This window comes from Oryctolagus cuniculus, chromosome 6 (genome assembly GCF_051225735.1).
Source record: "Oryctolagus cuniculus isolate XC-2025 breed Fujian yellow rabbit chromosome 6, ASM5122573v1, whole genome shotgun sequence".
In the NCBI taxonomy this organism is placed as follows: domain Eukaryota; kingdom Metazoa; phylum Chordata; class Mammalia; order Lagomorpha; family Leporidae; genus Oryctolagus; species Oryctolagus cuniculus.
Window position 1 is genome coordinate 21,715,658 of NC_142872.1, and position 20,132 is coordinate 21,735,789.

General features: G+C 42.8%; 1 protein-coding gene across 1 annotated transcript in view; it reads right to left on the reverse strand.

Moving 5' to 3' along the window:
- Window positions 1-2,496: 2,496 nt before the first annotated feature.
- MEIKIN (meiotic kinetochore factor) overlaps window positions 2,497-20,132 on the reverse strand; it is an 85,343-nt gene continuing 67,707 nt past the window's right edge. Inside the window, exons 12-13 of the mRNA XM_089335850.1 lie at window positions 15,001-15,124; window positions 2,497-2,655 (exon numbers count right to left, since the gene is read on the reverse strand). Coding sequence (XP_089191976.1) covers window positions 2,624-2,655; window positions 15,001-15,124 — 156 coding nt within the window. The 3' untranslated portion in view covers window positions 2,497-2,623. The remainder of the gene's footprint in view (window positions 2,656-15,000; window positions 15,125-20,132) is intronic.

Genomic DNA, 20,132 nt, shown 5'->3' on the forward strand with positions numbered 1-20,132 from the left:
CGCTCCAGTTAAAAATGTTAAAATGGAAACGACATCAGGCCTTTTATGCATTTTTAACTGGCTGTTTCAGTACTTATGACCTGCAAAGTTTTTTTAGGTGTAATTTGAAAATATAACTACACTCAAATATGAAGTATAGGGAGTAGACATTTAGCCCAGTGGTTAAGACACCTGCATCCCATATTGGAATGCAGGGTTCAGTACAGCTTTGGCTCCTGACTCCAACTTTCTGCCAATTTGGACCTTGGGTGGGGGCAGGGGGGCCCTAGTGATGGCTCAAGTAATTGAACTCTTGCTACCCACATGGGAGATCTGGATTGAGGTCCCAGTTCCATCCCTAGCCTAGCCCCATCCCTAGCCCAGACCCAGCCATTGTGCATTTGGGTAGTCAACCAGCAAATGAAAGGGCTCCACATACATACAGGACTCATCCTGCCTTCCTGAAAAAAATAAAAATAAAAATAAAATAAAAAACAAGAGTGAGTATATTGGTATTTGGTATAGCAGTTAAGACACTACTTGGGATGCTCATATCCTATATCACAATACTTAGGTTTGAGTCCTGGCTCTGCTCACAATTCTAGATTTTGCTAATGTAGACTCTGAGGGGCAGCAGGTGATGGGGCAAATGGTTAACCCCCTGCCTTCCATGATGGGAGACCTGGACTGAGTCTCTGGTTCCTGGCTTTAGGCTGGCTCATCCCTGTCTGTTGTGGGCATTTGGGTAATGACCCAGTGCATGGGAGATCTCTCCCTCTCTACCTCTCTCCCTCCCTCCTGTCATCCCTCTCCTCCTTCTTTCTCTTCAATAAAAAGTTGTTTAAAATTTTTAATTCAAAAAATGAAGAATAAGTAATTAGATACTAAAGTAGAGGAGTCCAGTTCCACAGTTTACTTTTCTGAGGTCACAGACCACTTTGAAAATGTGATAAAAAAAGAAATAGAGAGACCCTCTCTTTTCAGAAAAAGATGAACTCATTTTCTGTTCATACTCTCTGAAAAAGACTGAAAGACCTCTGAGGTCTGCCCACAGATAAAAGTCAGCACAACCTTCTCCTAGGATTTGCCAATAGGAATTCTCTTAGGCCTTCTCATGTTCACCAACCAGCAGGCTACTTCTACTTTTCTTCCTTGTAATCACCATCAAAACTATGTCTTCTACTACTAAGATTTGAAGGTCAACCTCTACTCCTTCCTCCCTCTGACCTTTTCCTGAGTTCTTGTTTATAAATGAAAAATATTAGACTCAAATAGTCCTGCATTCAGATGATGGCTCCATCACATGCTATTATATTACCTGGTCAAGTATGTAGCTCTCTGAGCTTGCTATATTTTCCTTTTCTGAAATACGAAACTATAAAATGTTTATCTCCTCTAACCCTACCAGGTCCACTCCAAAAACCAAGTACCATTTTTTCTCACAGGAACCTACCACCTGATTAAGAATTGTCAAAGAATTTGTTCTCATTTTCTCCCCTCCCTCTTGGATTATAAACTCCTTGAAGGCAAGGAAAAGGACTTGTGTTTCATTTCTCATTCCCCTGCAGCTTATCACGTTTCTACTTTTAAAACTACCACAAGAGTTGCTGACATAGTTGAGTACTGATTTAGAATTCACATCTAAATTTTGGTCTAGCCGCCATCATTCAGGTTATCCTCTATATTTCCTCAGCATGATTTCATATTTCAGCTCCAGATAAAAATCGCAAACTCACAAAAAGCACTGTTAGCGGCTTAAGGCCTTGTCAAAATATCTATAAAAAATATCTCGTTATGGTTCCTATTTAAAATGAATGTTCTTTAAGTAACATAACCTCAGTTTATAGATTTTATAATTTTCCTTAACAGTTAAGCTGCTTTGAAAGCCTGTGTCTTTTTTACTTTTATGTATAATAATAGTAAAACTATCAGACTTAAGATTTCACCACCAGTTGTATAACTACCTTCTGTTCACTGACATAGGACAGCTGCTTTTTAGGAAGAGTACTGTCAGGTTGCCACAGGTTATATTAAAAAAAAAAACCTTACAGATACTGTTAGCAAAAATAAAGGTTGTTTTGGTATGAGATAACGTATTAAATACCTGGTGTATGATTGATTGTATGTATTACACATTCCCTGCTTCAGCAAATCTTGAGTATAGAGTTTCTTTCAGTCAGACCTGGAATTAGGTCTCTCACTCATGTGGTTTCAATTAAGTTCTGTTAAAAATAGCTTGTAATATAAGCATGTTCATTTTTAGCACTTCAACAACTAATCCATACAAAGGATAAACTTTGAGGAAGAAAGGCAAATCAAAGGAAATTACACCATTACCTAGTGTTGGCTCTTTATAAATAGCAAAACCATCTATTTTAGTATATAGTCTTCTAGTAACGACTCTTCAGTTCTTATTAAATAATACAAATACATATACTTAAGAAGCATATCAAAGATTATTTCATTAATCTTAACTGTTTAAAAGCACATGACAAGAACATCAATAGAAATTCATCACAGATATATCACAAATAGTTGGAGACTTCTGAATTTTAATTTCATATAATTTCAGGCAGACACTTTGCTTTACAGACTTTGACTTCACATCCATATCTTCAAAGTAGTAAAAATTCAGTCACAGTTGTTATGTCTTCCTGTTTGTTTTTGTTATAATATCTGGAGAAAAAATACAACAATACATTGCTTCACACACAAGCAGGTATATGACAGTTATTAAAACCAGTACCTAGCCGGCGCCGTGGCTCAATAGGCTAATCCTCCACCTTGCGGCGCCGGCACACCGGGTTCTAGTCCCGGTTGGGGCGCCGGATTCTGTCCCGGTTGCCCCTCTTCCAGGCCAGCTCTCTGCTATGGCCAGGGAGTGCAGTGGAGGATGGCCCAAGTGCTTGGGCCCTGCACCCCATGGGAGACCAGGAGAAGCACCTGGCTCCTGCCATCGGATCAGCGCGGTGCGCCGGCTGCAGCGGCGGCCATTGGAGGGTGAACCAACGGCAAAGGAAGACCTTTCTCTCTCTGTCTCTCTCTCTCACTGTCCACTCTGCCTGTCAAAAATAAAAAAAATAAAAAATAAAAAAAATAAATAAAACCAGTACCTGTGGGGGACAGAGCTCTTGATGTCCAGAACATTCTAGTTCCCCCATGAGGTCAAGCCTCAGAAAACAAATACAGAGCCGATTTTTTAAAAAGAGGGGAGAATGGCTGGCGCCGTGCCTCAATAGGCTAATCCTCCAGCTGCGGCGCCGGAACACCGGGTTCTAGTCCCGGTCGGGGCACCGGATTCTGTCCCGGTTGCCCCTCTTCCAGGCCAGCTCTCTGCTGTGGCCTGGGAGGGCAGTGGAGGATGGCCCAATGTCCTTGAGCCCTGCACCCACATGGGAGACCAGGAGAAGCACCTGGCTCCTGCCTTTGGATTAGCGCGGTGCACCGGCCGCAGGGTGCAGGCCACAGCGGCCATTGGAGGGTGAACCAATGGTAAAGGAAGACCTTTCTCTCTGTCCCTCTCTCACACTGTCCATCTGCCTGTCAAAAAAAAAAAAAGAGGGGAGAAGATAGCTGGCTCAGCCCTTCTTGGACATGCTGAGGCCAATCTCTCTTGAAATGTAAGGAGACCGGGCCGGCGCCGCGGCTCACTAGGCTAATCCTCCGCCTTGCAGCGCCGGCACACCGGGTTCTAGTCCGGGTCGGGGCGCCGGATTCTGTCCCGGTTGCCCCTCTTCCAGGCCAACTCTCTGCTGTGGCCAGGGAGTGCAGTGGAGGATGGCCCAGGTGCTTGGGCCCTGCACCCCATGGGAGACCAGGAAAAGCACCTGGCTCCTGGCTCCTGCCATCGGATCAGCGCGGTGCACCGGCCGCAGCGCGCCGGCTGCAGCGGCCATTGGAGGGTGAACCAACGGCAAAAGGAAGACCTTTCTCTCTGTCTCTCTCTCTCACTGTCCACTCTGCCTGTCAAAAATAAAAAATAAAATAAAATAAAATAAAATAAAATAAAATAAAATAAAATAAAATAAAATAAAAAGAAATGTAAGGAGACCTACTTGAGAACATTCCCATGGGAAATCTGACAAAGACTTACCAGTAGTCATGCTAGGGCCTCTGAACTCAGCCTTGTACACCTACAGAAGTCGCTTAGTTGCGCTTCTCACCCTCGTCCTCCTCAGCCACCACTCAGGCCAAAGTCCCTCATGTTCTCCTATTCACCCCTCCCAGGCATTCTCCTACATTTTGTTAGAGCTGAACCCAGGTTCTTCCCAGATACAGTATTCCAGGCACCTTTCTCTCCACATCTTGTACCAGGAGATCCAGAATGGAGCCAGCCTTATCCATTTTCCATTTCCTACTATGAAACACCTCATCTTACCCTTTGGCCTGAACGGCCTACATTAATGTTCTGAAATTCTGTGCTATCATAGAGGTACCAGAGACTTTAAAATCCTGGTATCTAGGCCATACTTCACACCAACTAGGTAAGAATTTTTGAGTGAGGAACCCAAATATCAGACAACAATGAAAGGACAAAGTTTGAGAAGAGGGACCTATATTTTGCTATTCAGAGTCGGTCCGTGGACAAGAAAAAATAGGATTACCTACAAGATTGTTCGAAATCTACAAACACAGGTCCATTTCTAAACCTACCAAATGAAATCTGCATTTTGTCAAGATCCCCAGCAACTCACAAACACATTAAGGTTTCAGAAGCATTGGCTACAGTACTCTCTAGTCCTCCTTGTCTTTACAGACACTGCTTACTCACATGTTACACATTTTGGAAATTACTGCAGTCATCCTCTCCCCACCAACATCTGGGTAACTTTCCAAAGAGGTGATCAGCCCACCCAACCACCTAGTTTCACCTACCCTTCGCCTCCTCAACCTTCACATATAGATCTAAAGCCATGGCATATATTTTTTTCCTGACATTACAGAGAAGTCTTCATTTCTGGAACTTTACAAAACTAGAGACCTGAGAGTCATGATCTAACAATCTTTTTATCTCACCACTCTGTATCAGGGCCTAGTCAATGACTAAATTGTAAATTATAACAATAAAAAAAAATTTGGTTTATATTAGTTCTCAAACTCCAGAACTCCCAAATCAGATTGCAAAGAATGACCTGTATTTACATTATTTATAAATTCCTCAGGTGCTCTGTGCACCAGATTTAATGATATATTGGGAGCCAGCACGGTGGCGTAGTGGGTAAAGCCACCGCAGGCAGCGCCGGCATCCCATATGGGTGCTGGTTCGTGTCTTGGCTGCTCCACTTCTGATCCAGCTCTCTGCTATGGCCTGGGAAAGCATGGAAGATGCCCCAAGTCCTTGGCTTCTGTACCTGCGTGGGAGACCCAGAAGAAGCTCCTGGCTCCTGGCTCCTGGCTTCGATTCGGCACAGCTCCGGCCATTGCGGCCAACTGGGGAGTGAACTAGCAGATGGAAAACCAACCTCTCTCTCTCTCTCTCTCTCTCTCTCTCTCTCTCTCTCTCTCTCTCTGCCTTTCCTTCTGTGTGTAACTCTGACTTTCAAGTAAATAAATAAATCTTTTTAAAAAATAATTTATCAGGTCAGACCCTATTTTTTCAACTTTGTTCATCAGGACTTGTGCAAGATTCTCATCTGGAACTTCTGCTTCTAGGCTCATTTATTTCCACTTCACCTCAATGCTTCTTGCGAAAATGATTAAATGAAAAATAAATCTTACCAGGAGAAAGTTGGTTTAGCAAAGGAGGCTCTACACTATCTGCCTCCCTTTTACTACTCAAGCACGGAGTCCAGTTGTCACTCCAGCCTCATATAACTAGTTCTTTAACTACCTGAGAATGCTTTATGCATCTGTGCCTTTATTTATCCTGGTCCCTATGCATAGAAGGCTTATGATAGGGCGGCACTGTGGCTCAATAGGCTAATCCTCTGCCTAGCTAGTCCCGGTCGGGGCGCCGGATTCTGTCCTGGTCACTCCTCTTCCAGGCCAGCTCTCTGCTGTGGCCCGGGAATGCAGTGGAGGATGGCCCAAGTGCTTGGGCCCTGCACCCCATGGGAGACCAGGAGAAGCACCTGGCTCCTGGCTTCGGATCAGCGCGGTGCACTGGCCGCGGCGGCCATTGGAGGGTGAACCAATGGCAAAAGGAAGACCTTTCTCTCTGTCTCTCTCTGTCCACTCTGTCAAAAAAAAAAAAAAAGGAAGGCTTATGCTCACAATATTCCTGGGGGATTCAGATCACTTCCCACACAATTTCCTACCTTCTCTGTTTACCCACAAACAGGGTCCCACATATATTTCTTTTTTTATCTTTCATTTAATAAATATAAATTTCCAAAGTACAGCTTTGGATTACAATGGCTTTTCCTCCCCATAACTTCCCTCCCACCCACAACCCTCCCATCTCCCGCTCCCTCTCCCATTCCATTCACATCAAGATTCATTTTCAATTATCTTTATATACAGAAGAGCAATTTAGTATATATTAAGTAAAGATTTCAAAAATTTGCACCCACACAGAAACACAAAGTGTAAAGTACTGTTTGAGTACTAGTTATAGCATTAATTTACATTGTACAACACATTAAGGACAGAGACCCTACATGGGGAGTAAGTGCACAGTGACTCCTGTTGTTGACTTAACAATTGACATTCTTGTTTATGGCATCAGTAATCACCCTAGGCTCTGTCATGGGTTGCCAAGGCTATGGAAGCCTTTTGAGTTCACCAACTCTGATCTCATTTAGACAAGGTCATAGTCAAAGTGGAAGTTCTCTCCTCCCTTCAGAGAAAGGCACCTCCTTCTTTGATGGCCCGTTCTTTCCACTGGGATCTCACTTGCAGAGATCTTTCATTTAGTGTTTGTTGTTGTTGTTGTTGTTGTTGTTGTTTTTTGTTTTTGTTTTTGTTTTTTTTTTTGCCAGAGTGTCTTGGCTTTCCATGCCTAAAATACTCTCATGGGCTCTTCAGCCAGATCCGAATGCCTTAAGGGCTGATTCTGAGGCCAGAGTGCTGTTTAGGACATCTGCCATTCTATGAGTCTGATGTTTATCCTGCTTCCCATGTTAGATCGTACTAGGCTAATCTTCCCACACATATTTCTATTAAAGTACTTGTATCTCCATTTGATTTGTCTTACATATCTGATGTCCTCTAGAGAACATACACTTTATAAAGACAATGTCATTATCTCAATACCACCAGCAACTACTTCTCACATCCACACTTAATAAATGTTTGTTGAATGAGTGAGCTGGCCAACAAAAGAACTTCCTCTTTTCATGCAGGAGCCACATGACACCAAAACAACTGGCTTAAAAGGGCTCTCTGATCTCAAACTAGTTGAATTTATTTTTCCCCAAAGAACTCATCTCTGTATTTGTACTAAATTAATGTATCTGTGTCAGAGACCATAACAAACTTCTAATATATTCTTTTTTAAAAACTATTTATTTATTTAAAAGTATGAGTTACAGAGAGAGAAGAAGAAACAGAAAGAGAGAGAGAGATCTTCTACTCGTCGGTACACTGCCCAAATGGTCCCAACATCCAGGGCTGGGTCAGGCTGAAGCCAGAAGCCAGAAGCTTCTTCTTGGTGTCCCACAGTAGGTAGCAGGGGCCCAAGCACTTGGGCCATCTTCTGCCACTTTCCCCAGGCCATTAACAGAGACTGGATCAGAAGCGGAGGAGCCAGGACACAAAACCATTGCCTACATGGGTGACAGTGTTGCAGATGGCAGTTTTACCTGCTACTTGCCATCCATGTGGGCACAATGGCAAGGGCTAGGCCAAGCCAACGCCAGGAGCTTCTTCTGGGTCTCTCTAATGTGGGTAGCAGGGGCTGAAACACTTGGATCATCCTCTGTTGCTTTTCCTAGGGAGGGAGCTGGACTCGAAGTAGAGCAGCTGGGACATGGTTTGGGGCACAAACCGGAGCCTCTATGGGATGCTGGCACCACAGACAGCGCCTTTACCTGCTGCACTACACACAATCTTAAGACTATCAAAAGTAAGCCTTACCCTGTGGTCCTGATTAGATTACTGCCAACCAGCTAAAACTTCAAATGCCAGGACTAAAAATAGCCTGGTGCACACTTAAAATAACATGATCACTAGTTAGTCTGGGGCTTTGCTATTTTTACTAAAGGAAAAGCAGACACAAATGGCCAGAGGTTGAAAGGGAATTTCTTAAATGAGAAGACTGCTGTTACTGTGAGAACCTACAGAGAAGCCAGGAGGTGGCACCATTAGTTCAACTAATGGGAGTGGGATGAATATCTTTGAAACTAAAAACTTTTGGTCTGAACACTGAAAAAAGAACCCCACAGCCACATTTTGGTTTTGATTTGTTATGTACTTAAACCAAAGAATTTTGACAATATCTAATTTAGTAAACTAATAACACAGGCCAAAAAGATCAAATTAAAACTTTTTCTATCTTTATTTTTAACTTTATATTACTGTATAAAATATACAAAGAAAAGTACACACAAGTATACAGCTTGATGAGTTTCGACAGATATAACACACAAGTATATATAGCACCCAGATAATGAAACAGAACTTTACCAGCACCCTAGAATTCCTCCTCGTGACCCCTTCTAGTTAACAGCCCCACTCCAACAAGGGCACCCATTATTGTAATCTCCAAGATTATTTTTTCCTAGTTTTGTACTACATATAAATAATATTAGATGTACTCTATTATATCTGGAATCTCACATGAAATTCAACAATATATGTGTATCTGTATCATGTAACTGTATCTTATAGATTCTCACAGCTATTTAGCACTCCAATGAATTAATATGCCACATTTTTTATATCTATTTTACATGATGGGTATATGGATAGTTTCCAGTTTGGGGATATCATATATAGCCTAGAATACACACACACACACACACACACACACACATACATGCACACACACTATAGTCAGGGATATTCCTAAAAGTGAAATTTCTGGGTCTCTATTGGCCCTCCACCTCAGTGACATTTCTAGGGGTCTAGTGGCATAAGAGACATCCCTTCTAAGGTAAAAGACAGGAGGCAGAATGCCCTGCCCCGTTTGGATTTTAGAGGCAATATATTCCTCATTTGGATGTACTACTCCAGCCTATTTACCAAGTGACCTAAAAAGCTTCTAGATTTGATTAAAGGCCAAGAATAAAAGAAGTCTCTACGAAACATACAGGCTATACTGCAAGATGCTGTGACACTGGGCGCCGTAGACCCTGTAGCCCCAGTGATGCCTGAAGTGTGACAGATGGAGATGCTGTTTGGGTCCTTGGCAGGCCCCTGTACGTGACTCACAGCAAGAACTTAGGACTCTGGAGCCAAGTATTGCCATCCTCTGCAGATGGCTACTCTCCTTCTGAGATACAGCTTTTGGCCATTACTGGGCCTTAGTAGAGACTGAACACTTTAACATAGGCCACCAAGTTACCAAGGAAGCCAAGCTGCACTTAAAAAATTTTGTGTTGTCTGACCCATCAAACCACAAATCTCACGTGAAGAGCAACACTCCATTACCAAACGGAAGTGGTGTACAAGAGACTGTGCTCAAGCAGTCCCTGAAGATAAATGTAAAACAAGAAAGCGCCCAAAGGAGTCTCACTCTCATTACATCATCTCCTCTCCCCCAGCCTGCACTTGGGATGACACTGAGAGCTCTCCACAATCACTTGGCTGGAGAAGACAAGCCCAGGGGTTTCTTTTTTGTTGTTGTTGCTATTTTTTAAAAACAGATTTATTAATAGAGTACAGAGTAACAGAGAGGGAGAGAGTGATCTTCCATTTGCTGGTTCATGCCCCAGATGACTACAACAACCAGGGCTGGGCCAAATTGAAGCCACAAATTCCATCCAGTTCTTCCACATGAGTGCAGGAGCCCAAGGACTTGGATCATCCTCCACTGCTTTCTCATTAGCAGGGAGTTGGATTACAAGTGGAACAGCTGGAGCTCAAAATGGTGCCCAGATGGGATGCTGGTAATGCAGGCAGCAGCTTAACCTGCTGCACCACAGATGGTTCCATTGTAGTCATCTGGGGTGTGAACCAGCAAATGTACATAGGCAGCATTGAAGAGTGGACAGTAACAGCCCTTCCAACTCCTTTCTGGGATATCCCTGGAAAAAAAATGGGGAAATCTTCCCAGTGTGCAAAACTTTGAGCAATGCACCTGATTGCTGGCTTCTTTGAAAAGAAAAATGGTCCGATGTTTGACAAGAAAATTTGGAAAGCAGTAGATATCTTTCTCTGAATGGGCAAAAATGTACATGAAGATATGTTCCATGTAAATTGTCATCAAAAGGTAACCTCAGCAGAGGAGGATTTTAATAATCAAGAGGTAGGCTAACTAATTCAGCAGATGGCAGTGAGACTCTTGCCCTAGCCACCTCTATCAAAACAGGGCTGGGAAAAGAGGGTGACAGATTCCTTTTGTTCTTGGCTGATGAACAAATTGCTCATGGTGTGGCAGGGATGGAGGTTACACACTGGCTCAAGAACAAGGGCTTCTGCTAATCAAAGTTAGCTGGGGTACAAGCACTTTTGAGTGTTCAATATGTCTTCAGCAGGGACCAACACTGAGCTCCCAACATAACAGTATTCCTGGGGGCAATCAGCCAGCTTTCTGGCAGCATGCTGATTACACTGGACCTCTTTATTATGTGTTCTCACTGGAATTGACACCTGACAGAGTTTGTCTTTCCTGTACACAAAGCTTCTGCAAAACTACCATCTATGAAATTCCTTAAGGGAATTCCTTTTCCATGGTCGTGGTACTCTACACAATGCTGCTTTTGATCAAAGAACTCACTTCATAGTAAAACAAGTACAACAATGGGCCTACACTCATGGAATTCCCAGGTCTTGCTGTATTCCCCACCATGCCAAAGCAGCTGCCCTGGTAAGATGATAGAATGGCCTTTTGAAAATTCAGAGAGCATCAGCTAGGCTGCAAAATGCAGAATTCTCTAGAAGGCTGCACATAAGGTAAATCAGTGTCCAATATATGGTACTGTCTCTCCCATAGCCAGGAATAAAGGAGGCAAAAATGGAAATGGTACCACTTGTTATTTTTCCTGGTAACCCAGTAGAAAAATTTTGCTGCCTGTTGCCATGACTTTATTGTTCTGATGGTCTAGAGTTCTCAGTTCCAAAGGCAGAATTATTCCACAAGGGAAAATAACAATTCCACTAGCATGGAAGTTAAGACTCCATCCAGCCACTTTGGGCTATTCATGCCTCAAAATCAACAGGCCAAGAAGGAAGTTATGCTGTTGGTTGTTGGTTCAGGTGCCTCACCCAGACTACTAAGAGGAAACTGGACTATTACTCCACAATACCAGTAAGGAACTGTAAGTGTGTTAAAATTTAGTATCTCTTAGTATTATCAGGTCCTACGATTAAGGTTAATGGAAAACCTTAATAACTCAATCCAGGCAGGCCTACTAACAGCCCAGATCTATCAAGAATGAAGGTTTGGGCCGGCGCCGTGGCTCACTAGGCTAATCCTCTGCCTGCGGTGCCAGCACCCCGGGTTCTAGTCCCAGTTGGGGCGCTGGATTCTGCCCCAGTTGCTCCACATCCAGTCCAGCTCTCTGCTGTGGCCCAGGAAGGCAGTGGAGGATGGTCCAAGTGCTTGGGCCCTGCACCCGCATGGGAGACCAGGAGGAAGCACCTGGCTCCTGGCTTCGGATTGGCGCAGCACGCCGGCCATAGCAGCCATTTGGGGGGTGAACCAACAGAAGGAAGATCTTTCTGTCCCTGTCTCTCTTTTTCTCACTGTCTATAACTCTCTTTGTGTCTCTCTCTCTCACTGTCTAACTCTGTCTGGCAAAAAAAAAAAAAAAAAAGAAGGTTTGAATCATCTACAAAGTAAAGAACCATGACCACCTGAAGAGTATACTTACTGAAGCTACAGGGGATGTGGAATGGGTAGTGGGAGAAAGTAGTTATAAACACAAACTATAATTGTATGATTGGTTAAGCACACTTTCACTTATTCCCTTACCATTTAATATAATATGTATTAATAGTAGTTAACTTTTTAATCATAGTTTTTAAGTTAAAGGACATCAAGAAGGGTGAACATCATATAAGGACCTTGTATCCTCTTCTGGAGAAACTGTCACACATGTTTGGCTTTGTGCAGGGCAACTGTATCATGTTAGACAGATGGAAGACTTTTCTTTATTTGGAAATTAAACATGGCTTAAGGAAAATATATATGATGTATAATTGATAAGGGGTGGATATGATGATTCAGGCCATATTATGTAACTATTCAAACCCTAATCTAAATGTTGCTGTGAAATTATTTTGTAAATGTAATTAACATCTATAATAGTTGACTTTAAGTACAGGAGACTATCCTGGATAATGTGGGCAGACCTCATCAAATTATTTGAAATACGCTAAAAGGAAAATTGATTTTTTCTGAAGAAGAAATCTGCCCATGGACTACATGACCAGCGTCTGCCTGTTTAGTGTTCAGACTTGATCAGCCAAACACTACAATGTGTAAGTTAATTCCCTGAAATAATTTTGTATATACACATATGTGTGTATAAGTATACATTCATACATACATGTGTGTGACATATATGTGTTTGCAGTTTACAAATGGCTTAGTAACAGGAGTATGTGCTGAGAAACATGTCATTAGGCAATTCTATCATTGTGTAAACATCATGGAATATATTTACACAGACTTAGATGGCTACAATGTCACTAGGTAATATGTTCTTATGGGACCACCCTCATAGATGTAGTCCACTGTTGACCAAAATGTCATTATGTGGCATGTGACTGTACACATACACATATCTCCTTCTGGCTCTGTTGCGTTGGCAGGATTCTGTCTGATACAGACAACTGCTATTCCCTAACACTATGCTACTATTATCAGATAGAGATAGAAAGACATTTATTATGTGGTCTTTGCCCTTGCAAATTTCATAGCCCAAGGGTTATGAAACATCAGCAATATACATTATATTAGGTAGCAGTATATTACGATCATAGTTAATTAATTACTTATTCATATAAATTCGAGAAGAGGGGGAGGAGGAAGACGGAGAGAACCCAAGGCACATGGAAATGAAGAAAAGAATCAAGAGTGGGCAGCTTGGTTGAAGTTATACATAATTATTAAATTTTAATGGCTTCATTGGCTTCTTACTCATAAAAAGTTCTAAGGTTCCACTGAGTAATTTGAATGGGCAAAAATGTACATGAAGATATGTTCCATGTAAATGATCATCAAAAGGTGTAAATGATCATCAAAAGGTGTAATTTGATGTTGTTCTTGAAATGCAGTAAGGGGAGCAGCACAAAAAACTAATCTAGGGTCAGCACTATGGTGTAGTAGGTTAAGCATCTACCTATAGTGCTGGCATCCCAATGGGTGTTGGTTCATGTCCCAGCTGCTCCAATCCAGCTCCCTGATAATGGCCTGGGAACGCAGTGGAGAGTGGCTCAAGTGCTTGGGAGACTTGGAAGAAACTCCTGGCTCCTGGCTTCGGATCCACGTAGCTCCAGCCATTGCAGCCATTTGAGGAGTGAACCACTGGAAGGCCTCTCTGTCTCTCCCTCTCTCTGTCTGTAACTCTGCCTCTTAAGTAAATAAATAAAATAGAGGGAAAAAAAAAAAAAAAAACAGGCCACTTGGGGAGTGAACCAGCAGATGGAAGACCTTTTTCTTCGTCTCTGCCTCTCTGTAACTCTCCCTTTCAAATAAATAAATAAATCCTTAAAAAAGAAAAAACTAATGTGGACTTTAAATGCCTTAAGGGATTGAGTTCCCTTCCACTACTTGGTAGGAGTATGACTTCAGACAAAGTACAAATTACTTTAAGTGTGAGTCTTAATATATAAAATGAGGATAACAGTACACATCCTATATATCATAAAATCATATTGAGAAATAAGTGAGGTATGAGAAGGTTCTCAGCACAGTGCCCTTCACAGAGGAAGTGCTCAACCAATGTTGGGTGAACACACAAACAAAAAAATCTACAATTTTAAAAACAAGGCTATTCTAGGGGCTGGCGCCGTGGCACAGTAGGTTAATCCTCCGCTGGCATCCCATATGGGCGCCGGTTCCAGTCCCAGCTGCTCCACTTCCAATCTAGCTCTCTGCTATGGCCTAGGAAAGCAGCAGCAGATGGCCCAAGTCCTTGGGCCCCTGCACCCGCATGAGAGACTGGGAAGAAACACCTGACTCCTGTCTTCAGATTGGCGCAGCTCCAGCCATTGCAGTCATGTGGGGAGTGAACCCATGGAAGGAAGACCTTTTTATCTGTCTCTCCCTCTCACTGTCTGTAACTCTACCTCTCAAATAAATAAATAAAATCTTAAAAAAAAAAAAGGATACTCTAAATGAAACTCAAAAAAAAAAAAAAAAAACCCCACTAAATTTCAAATAGTTATAAGAGGAAATGTGGGGCCGGTACTGTGGCACAGTAGGTAAAGCTGCCATCTGCAGTGCTGGCATCCCATATGGGCACCGGTTCAAGACCTAGCTGCTCCACTTCCAATCCAGCTCTCTGCTATGCCCTGGGAAAGCAGTAGAAGATGGTCCAAATCCTTGGGTCCCTGCACCCACATGGGAGACCTGGAAGAGGCTCCTGGCTCCTGGCTTTGGATCAGCGCAACTCCAGCTCTTGAGGACAATTGGGGAGTGAGGCAGCAGATGGAAGACCTCTCTCTCTCTGTATAACTGACTGTCAAGTAAAGTAAATAAATCTTAAAAAAAAAAAAAGAGGAAATACACTCAACAAATACATTGTATATCAACGACATAAGCTAATATTTTAGAAGTTAATTTTTCAGAAAATGAAGCATTTATCTTTAAAAATAATTATTTTACTCAGATTCTAAAACCTTACCATTTCTACTTTGTACATGGACTCTCAGGATATACTTTAAAACTGAATTTCTTATGTACACAAGGAATTTACAATAAAATCATTTTATATCATTCAAAAAGAATGTTTTGCATTCATAGTACACTACCTTGAGGAATATCTTTGGGAGGAGAATATTTTTTCTTCTTCACAGTAATACCCTTACTTTTCACTTGTCTAGTACCTGGTGATGCCCTAATAATACAACACATTTCTGATGTATTTGAAGGAAACTGAAAAAGAAAGAAAAGCAGCATTGCATGAATCCTCTGGGTACAGTATTTACATCTGCTTCGCTTCAAAAGCAAACAGTTTCAAAAACCATATTTTCTTAAAATATTTTATTTATTTATTTGTGCTCATATGGGACGCTGGCCTTGCAAGTGATGGCTTAACTACTGTGCCTTAACACTGCTCTGCACAGTGTTTTTTTGTTTGTTTGTTTGTTTTTAAGATGTATTCATGTGTTTGAAAGAATTACAGAGATAGAGAAGAGACAGACAGAGAGGTCTTCCATCTACTGGTTCACTCCCCAAATGGCCGCAAGAGACAGGGCTGGGCAGACCAAAGCTAGGGGCCAGGAGTTTCTTTTGGGTCTCCCACGTGGGTACAGGAGCCCAAATACTTGGGCCATCTTCTGCAGCCTTCTCAGGCCATTATTAGGGAACCAGATATGATGCGGAGCTGCCAGGACTCAAATGGGTGCCCACTGCAGGCGTCAGCTTTACCTACTACACCAAAATGCAGCTCCCTGTCCCCCTCCCCATTGTGGTTCTTACAATGGCTTCTCCCCAGCTCAAGCAGAATATTGTAGTATTTTTCCTATGGTTACCTTAGGAAAACAATTAACTCTTTAACGGAAACAGAGAATAAGGACATTTCATGTACAGAGGAACAAACATAAGGATGATGACAAACTTCTTACTAGAAACAACACAAGTGAGCAAAGAGCTAGGCAATATTTTTTGGTATGGAAAGAAAAAAATTGTTACCTAGAATTCTGACTCTAGCAAATTATAAAGAATGAAGGCAAAAGTAAAGGCTTTCTGGGTATAAAAAGCTCAAATAATTAACCATTAATAGATTCAAACTTCAAAAAATACTAGAGGGGCTGGCGCTGTGGTGCAGTGGGTTAACGCCCTGGCCTGAAGCACCAGGATCCCATATGGGCGCTGGTTTGTTTTGTTTGTTTGTTTGTTTGTTTTTTGACAGGCAGAGTCGACAGTGAGAGAGAGAGACAGAGAGAAAGGTCTTCCTTTTGCCATTGGTTCACCCTCCAATGGCCGCCGCGGCCAGTGCACCGCGCTGATCCGAAGCCAGGAGCCAGGTGCTTCTCCTGGTCTCCCATGTGGGTGCAGGGCCCAAGCACTTGGGCCATCTTCCACTGCACTCCCGGGCCATAGCGGAGGGCTGGCCTGGAAGAGGGGCAACTGGGACAGAATCCGGCGCCCCGACCGGGACTAGAACCCTGTGTGCCAGCGCCGCAGGCGGAGGATTAGCCTATTGAGCCATGGCACCAGCCAAGAGCGCTGGTTTGAGACCCGGCTGCTCCACTCCCGATCCAGCTCTCTGCTATGGCCTGGGAAAGCAGTGGAGGATGGCGCAAGTCCCTGGGCCCCTGAACCCGCGTGGGAAACCCAGAAGAAGCTCCTGGCTTCAGATTGGCACAGCTCTGGCCGTTGTGGCCAATTGGGGAGTGAACCATCAGACAGAAGACCCCACACACACACTCCGCCTCTCCTCTCTCTGTGTAACCCTTTCAAATAAATAATAAATACATCTTTAAAAAAATACTAGATAAAGTCCCTTAGGCAGAAGGAAAACAATAGTAGAAGGAAATGTGAATCTAAACAAAGGAATAAATAGCACTGGAAACAGTAACTATTACATTAAATATACAAGATTATTTTTTCATATATAAAACTTTTAATGGGGCTACCCTTCTGACATGGTGGCTTAAGTTGCAGCCTGAGGTGCTAGCATCTCATATGAGTGTCAGTTCAACCCCTGGCTGCTCCACTTCCAATCCAGCCCCCTGCTAATGCACCTGGGAAAAGCAGCAGTAAATGGCCCAAGTGCGTGGGTCCCTACGACCCATGTGGGAGACCCAGGTGGAATTTCAGGATCCTGGTTCAGCCCTGGATGTTGCAGTCATTTGGGAGTCAGCCAGCAGATGGAATCTCTTTCTCTGTCTCTGTCTCTGTCTCTGTCTCTCTGTTCTTCTCTCTCTCTCTCTCTGAACTCTGCCTTTCAAACCAATCAATCAATAAGTCATTTTTAAAAAAGACTTTTAATGATCATTGTTTAAACAGTGTGAGGTTTATAATATATGGGAAAGTAAAATACATGGTTAAAACAGCAAAAAAGATGAGACAGGAGAAAAGGAAGGACTCGACTACCTATAAAGATGAGTACTGTAAACTCCAAAGCAAACATTAAATAACCAATCATTGGAGCCAGCCTTTTTGGGCACAGCAGTTATGCTGTTGTTTGTCATGCAAACATCCCATATGGGAGTGTCAGTTTGAATCCCAGCTGCTCTGCTTTCAATCTAGCTTCCTATTAATATGCCTGTGAAGGTAGCAGATGATGAGCCCCTGCTACCCATGTGGGAGGTGAAAATGCACCTAATTATAGACTTTCAGAATACATGGAACAAACAAAAAAGACAGTACTGAAAGGAGAAATAGACAATTCTTCAGTACGGAAAGAAAATTCAATTTTTTTAATAACTAATAGAAGAGGGAAAAAAAAAAACAAACAGATTCAGTCACTTTGAAATCACTACCAGGACCAGCGTTGTAGCATAGTGGGCTAAGCCTCTGACTGCGGCACTGGATTCCCACATGGGTACCAGTTCAAGTCCCAACAGCTCCTCTTCTGATCCAGCTCTCTGCTATGGCCTGGAAAAGCAGTAGAAGATAGCCAAAGTGCTTGTGCCCCTGCACCTGCATGGGAGACCTGGAAGAGGCTCCTGGCTCTTGGCTTTGAATCAGCAGAGCTCTAGCCACTGTGGCCAATTAGGAAGTAAACTAGCAGATGAAAGATAGCTCGCTCGCTCTCTCTCTCTCTCTCTCTCTCTCTCTGTAACTCTATCTTTCAAATAAATAAAATAAATCTTTTTCAAAAATTCGAAATATTTTGACAGGAAATAACACACTTCTAAATAACCCATGGAGGGCCGGCGCTGTGGCTCACTTGGTTAATCCTCCACCTGCGGCGCTGGCATCCCATATGGGCACTGGGTTCTAGTCCCGGTTGCTCCTCTTCCAGTCCAGCTCTCTGCTGTGGCCCAGGAGGGCAGTGGAGGATGGACCGAGTGCTTGGGCCCCTGCACCCACATGGGAGACTAGGAAGAAGCACCTGGCTCCTGGCTTCGGATCGGCACAGCGCCATTTGGTGAGTGAACCAACAGAAGGAAGACCTGTCTCTCTCTCTCACTGACTATATCTCTACCTGTCAAATAAAAAAAAAAAAAAACACCATGGATCAAAGAATACATAAAGAAGGAAAGTGGACAGCACTTTGAATTTCATGAAAATGAAAATACAGCATGTAAGAAGTTCAGGGAAATGTATAGCATTAAACACCTAACTAGAAAAAAAGAAATACCTAATCAATTACCACAGTTCCTATTTAATAAAGTATAAAATTAAGCCCCAAATAAACAGATAAAAGAAATAATAAAGGTCAGAACAGAAATCAGTGAAATGCAAAATAGAAAAACAACAGAGAAAAATCACTAAAACAAACCTTCTAGCCAGACTGATCACATAAAGAAAAGAAAAGACACAAATTATCCAAACCAAGAATGAGAAAGATTACAGGTTGACAGCATAGCAAAACGCTAACAGAGGAGAGGGGCAGGGGTTTAACTTAATTGTTTTGGCATCTCTTGGGATGCCTTCATCCCATATCAGAGGGCCTGGGACCAAGTCTAATACAGATTTCAGCTTCCTACTAACATGTACCCAGGGAGGCAGCAGGTGATAGCTTAAGTACTTATGCCTTACCACCCTCATGGGAGACTTAAATGGAAATCTCAGCTCACAGCTTCAATTTGGCCTACCCCTGGTTGTTGCATCCATTTGGAAATGGAGCCAGCAGATGGAGCCAGAGATCTTTGTCTTTATATGTATTTTTCTCTCTTCACTACCCTTCAAATAAAATAAATAATTTGTAAAAGAGTAAGAGCCGGCATTGTGGTGCAGCAGGTAAAGCTGCTGCCTGCAATACCAGCATCCCATATGGGTGCTGGTTTGAGTCCCAGCTGCTCCATTTCTGATCCAGCTCCCTGCAGACGCTCCTGGGAAGGCAGCAGAGGATGTCCCAAGTATATAGGTCCCTGCCACCATGTGGGAGACCAAGAAGAAGCTCCTGGCTCTTGGCTGGGTCTGCCCTAGCCATGGCTATTATGGCCTTTTGCAGAGTGAACCAGTGAACAGACACTCTCAGTCTCTCCCTCTATCTGTAACTCTGCCTTTTAAATAAATAAAATAAATCTTTAAACAGAAGAGAAGGAAGGAAATAAAAGAATAATAAAGGAATATTATAAATACATGACAATAAATTGACAACCTATATAAAATGAACAAGTTCCTTGAAATATGTGAACTATCAAAGTGCACTCAAGAAGAAACAGGTAAGCTGAAAAGTTCTAAAGTGACTTTCCATGTTTAAAATTATTTATTGGAAAGTTAGAAGGAGAGAGTGAGTGAGAGAAAGAGAGACAAAAACAGCATGCACTCCCATCCTTTGGTCATTCCCTAAATGCCTGCAATAGCGAGGCTGGGCCAGGATGGAGATGAGAACCAGGAGCTCAATCCAAGTCTCTCAACTACTTGAGCCATCATCTGATGCTTACTACGATGTATGTTAGTAAGAAAATGGAACTGGGAGCAGGGCTAGGTCTCAGACTTCAATATGGAAGTTGGTGTCCAAAGCAGCAGCTTAACCACTATGCCAAATGTCCTCTGCCCTAAAATTATTTTAAATATAAAGTCTCCCAACCAAGAAAACTGCAGCCCTGATGGTGTCACTTGTGAATTCAAGCAATTAAAGCAGAAATAGTACTATACTTTTATTTTTTTCCAGAAAGTTGAGGAGAATCTTTTCCAACTTACTCAGAGGGTAGCATTACTCTGCTACTAAACCCAAAGACATCAGAAGTACAGATCCCAGCCAGCGCCGCGGCTCACTAGGCTAATCCTCCGCCTAGCGGCGCCGGCACACCGGGTTCTA